The sequence below is a fragment of the Entamoeba nuttalli genome (assembly GCF_000257125.1).
Source record: "Entamoeba nuttalli P19 unplaced genomic scaffold asmbl_2494, whole genome shotgun sequence".
NCBI lineage: Eukaryota > Evosea > Mastigamoebida > Endamoebidae > Entamoeba > Entamoeba nuttalli.
In genome coordinates this window covers 1-4,152 of record NW_008575367.1, presented here as the reverse complement: position 1 = coordinate 4,152, position 4,152 = coordinate 1, and the positions used below count along the sequence as shown (strand labels likewise).

The window sequence follows — 4,152 nt, the reverse complement described above, 5'->3', positions numbered from 1 at the left end:
TTTTCAAATTATGACAAAGTAGTTCTGCAATTACAGTCATAATCATTACAGAAATAGAATCACTTTCCTCAATTTAGTATCATTCTCTTCTAATTTTAACTTATGTTATAAAAATTGTACAAACTCTTCTTATTCATTTCTTATGGAAGCATCAGACCAAATAGATTTGGACCTTCTTCATCAATATGTTGCATTTCGTCGTTCTTTAATATGTGGGTTTTGTACAGACACTGAATCTAATTTAGCGTCACAAGATTCTGACACCTTCTATGATTCTTTGTTATCAAAACTTCAATCAGCAAAAATAACAAGACAAGACCTTCTTAATCAAATTTCTCTAACAGAGCAAGATCATGCCAAAGAGATGAGTTTATACTCTTCTTTATTTAATTATTATAACAATTACTTATCTTGGATTTATCGTCAAAACTAATTCATATGTTTGTTTATATTTTATTATATTAAACATATAAAACCTCAAAAAAAAAAGGAATAAACAAGAAAAGAACATTAATTCTAAAAATCATTTTATTCAAGTTTGTAATATGTTTTTTTAGGAGGAAGAAGTCCTTGTTGTTCTAATACTTTTTTAACTAAACCATATGAAATTTTAATTTCTGGATATTCTCTTTTAAAGTCTTGTAACACTCTTGAAACAACAAATTTATTATATAATTTTATTGGTTCTTCATGTGTTTGAATAAAAGTTAGTAATAACTCGTGTTGTTTAGTAAGTTTTCTTTCTTTTTCAATAACAACTACTCTTCCATCATCAATTTTTTCTTCACAAATTTTGGGTGGTTTAATTTTATTTGTTTGTTTTTTCATATACACTCTTTGCATATAGTCTTGACCATCTTTATTTTTAACAGTATATGTATAACAATAATATAATATTCCATCTTTATCTTTAACCATTTCTTTTTTATTAGCTTGTTTTGGTTTCAAATCTATTGTTTGTATTTGAGTAATATATTGTGCTTGTTCATCTATTTCAGGACAACCTGGTAAAATAGGTTGCATTTCAATTCCTGTAGCTAACATTTGCATACGTATTTGGTATAATTCTGGTGTCATTTCTTGTCCCATTTGAATTTCTCCATCTAAATGACCAATTTCTGGTGGAAGTTCTCCATTCATTTGTTGGACTATTTGATGGTTTAAATTAACACTTGAAATTCCTGAATTATTCATTTGGTTTATTTGATGATCTTGTTGGGGTGGGGGTGGTGCAGTGGTTTGAATTTCTCTCATATGGATATCACTTCCTTCTAAATCAATTTCTTGAGGTTCAATATGTTGTTGGTCAAAATCAATTTGTGCCGTGCTCATTTTCGTTGTCATTGATCTTTAAATAAGAACTTGAATAACAATTCTCTTCCTTTTGGTTTTATGTTTTATTATCTTCTTTTTAATTTTTTTACTTTTAATTTTACTATTTTTCTCTTCTTTTTAGGTTTTTAATTTTTCGTTTCGGACTTTCACTTCTCTTTTTTCAATTCCTTTTTTAAATTAGTTATTTTTTTTCTCTTTTTTCATTTCATCTAATGAACATGAAAAAAATCCAATTATATGACTTTCTTTACTAAGATAATCTTTAGAGAAAACTAATGGTTCAGACAATATATTATTATCTTAATGTTAATATTCATAATTATTCATTGAGAATATAAAAACACATAAGTTTCATGTGATAGTCTAATATCTAACAATAAAAGACATTCATATTAATTATTCCTCTTCATTTTTTTAAGAGAAATGAATAATATGAACCTAACAATAATGTAGATAAAAGAGATTAATGTTAATCATTTTCTATATGTTTACAATCTCAACTATAGTAAATTCAAAGTTGTTAGTAAAAAAACAAAAGGAAAAATCACAGAAAAAGAACTTAAATAAGAAGAAAAGACAAAATGGCAAAAGAAGAAGAGTCATTATTTAAATTATATGGAGAAGTAGGTGAAGAAGGAAGTATAAAAGAGGTATTTAATAAAGATACAAGAGAAAGAAGTATTAATTATATTATTCATTTCTTTGGAGCAAGTAGACAAAGTGATATAACAATGTTTTATGCAAGTAAGAAAAAAGGAATAAAAAAGAATGAATATCAAATTAAATTTTATTTTCAACCACTTAAAGGAAAGTTTGAAGGAGAAAGATATTATTCTATTTTACCTTCAAATTTTAAAATTATTTCAGTTGCATGGAATAAAGACAAAGATTGTATTTTATATGTTCTTAAAATGATTAATGCAAATTCATCTCGATATGCATTATTTTGTACAGGAAATAAAGCTTCATATGAAGCAGTTGAAATACAAATATCAACACAACCTATTGAAGAATATTTTACAATTCAATCAAGTGAAGAAGAATCAAAAAATAATTTTTATTTAATATCAAGTAATTGGGTTAAATTAGTTAGTATTCATCAAAGAAATATTAGGAAAAATGAAGTATTAACAGTTTCATCAAGATACCGTGAAACATATTGTTCTATTTGTACATACAATGGATATGTTTATTTATTTACATTAAGTGAAATTTCAAGAATACCAATTGGGATGTTAGAAATTGATAAAATAGAAAAAATTAGTATTAAAAATAGTCAATATTATGAGAAGTTTATGGTATTATATCAACAATATAAAATTGCATTACATGTTAAATGTTCTAATAGTGCATTAGAACAAATTAGTTGTAGTGGATTAGATAAATATTCATTTCCAATTACAGTAAATCAAGGATCAGATCAATTTGGGAATGAAAAAGTAGGAGGAGGAGCAGTTATAATGACTAAATGCATTTTAGATAATTTGTTTGTTATTTGTTTAAGTAAGAATTATTGTATTGTTTTAATTACAAAACCAAATTCAAAAGAATTTGAATGTATTTATGAAGATTGGAGTGAAGAAGATAAATATATGAATATTTTTTATGGATTTGAATTATTTTTCATTATTAGTAAACAAGGAGTAATAGTATTAAATACTACTAATTTACAATATGTATTTATCAATACAAAAACAAATCAACTTAATACTATTTCTTCAATTGGAGAAAAAAGAATGAATGGAGGAAGAAAGATAGTTAGTATAGATACACATACATTAGATTTAAAATTAATTGGATTAAACGAAATATTCTTTAATTATGTTAATGATCCTATGATTAATTATACATTTTTATCTCATGGGTTTTATCCTAAAGGTGGAATTAATCCATTTTGTTATATTAATTTTAATAATCCAACAAGTGAAGAAATTATGGAAAATATTATTTTTCAATTAGGCAGTTATGTTCTTGGAAATGAAAATTCAATTTATCGTAATTTATTATGTCGTACTGTAAATAATGAAGGAATTTATAGACTACCATTTCCTCATGAAAAATTTGAAATAACAAAATATTCTACATTATTACCATTTATGAAAACTGCAACTAATGGAACTCTTTTAACAAAAGATCAATGGAAATCAAAAATGGGTAATCTTATAGAAATGTTTTATAAAAAGAAATTAGATTATAAACAATTTGTTGATTCTTATTTTGCTAAATTAGAAGAAATTTTACGTATGATTAGAAAGAAATTTAATGAAACAATTGCTAATCTTAATGAAGAAAGAATGATCCTTGAAACAATCTTCTTTAATGGTTGTATGAATAAAGTCTATAAAGAACTTGCTTTAGAAAAAGAAGAAGATTATTGTGAAGTAAATGTTAAATTTTTTCAATTGTATCCATTTGAAATTGTTGTTCAATTTGATGCACTTGGAATATTTGAATTATCAATAAGTGAAGCAAGTACAATATTAAATCAAATTAAGGTTCAAGCTGAAAGATTGAAAGATCCTCATTATAAAATTAAAGAACAATTATTTGTTATAAGAAAATTATGTTCAAGTGATGAAGAATTTAAAGAAATGTTAAACACAATCACTTCTTATAAATTTAATAACACTTTAAAATATCAAAAATTAGATAAATATTATTCTTTTTACAATGAAACTTCTCCTGAAATGATTTTTAAAAGAAAAGTTGATGAAATTATTGTTACTCCATCATCAACAACTCATTTAAAGGAAAATAAATTATTAAAATTCTTTACTTTAAATTAATTCTTTTTTAATCAATTAATTCATTCATATT

General features: G+C 24.0%; 2 protein-coding genes across 2 annotated transcripts; one reads left to right on the top strand and one right to left on the bottom strand.

The window, feature by feature from the left end:
- Window positions 1-528: 528 nt before the first annotated feature.
- ENU1_028760 (hypothetical protein) lies at window positions 529-1,344 on the bottom strand (the record flags this gene model as incomplete). The annotated part of the gene is made up of 1 exon (XM_008857234.1): window positions 529-1,344. The coding sequence occupies one exon, from the start codon at window positions 1,342-1,344 to the stop codon at window positions 529-531; it is 816 nt and encodes a 271-aa protein (XP_008855456.1).
- A 572-nt stretch (window positions 1,345-1,916) lies between these two features.
- On the top strand, window positions 1,917-4,121 carry ENU1_028750 (hypothetical protein; the record flags this gene model as incomplete). The annotated part of the gene is made up of 1 exon (XM_008857233.1): window positions 1,917-4,121. The coding sequence occupies one exon, from the start codon at window positions 1,917-1,919 to the stop codon at window positions 4,119-4,121; it is 2,205 nt and encodes a 734-aa protein (XP_008855455.1).
- Window positions 4,122-4,152: the final 31 nt, after the last annotated feature.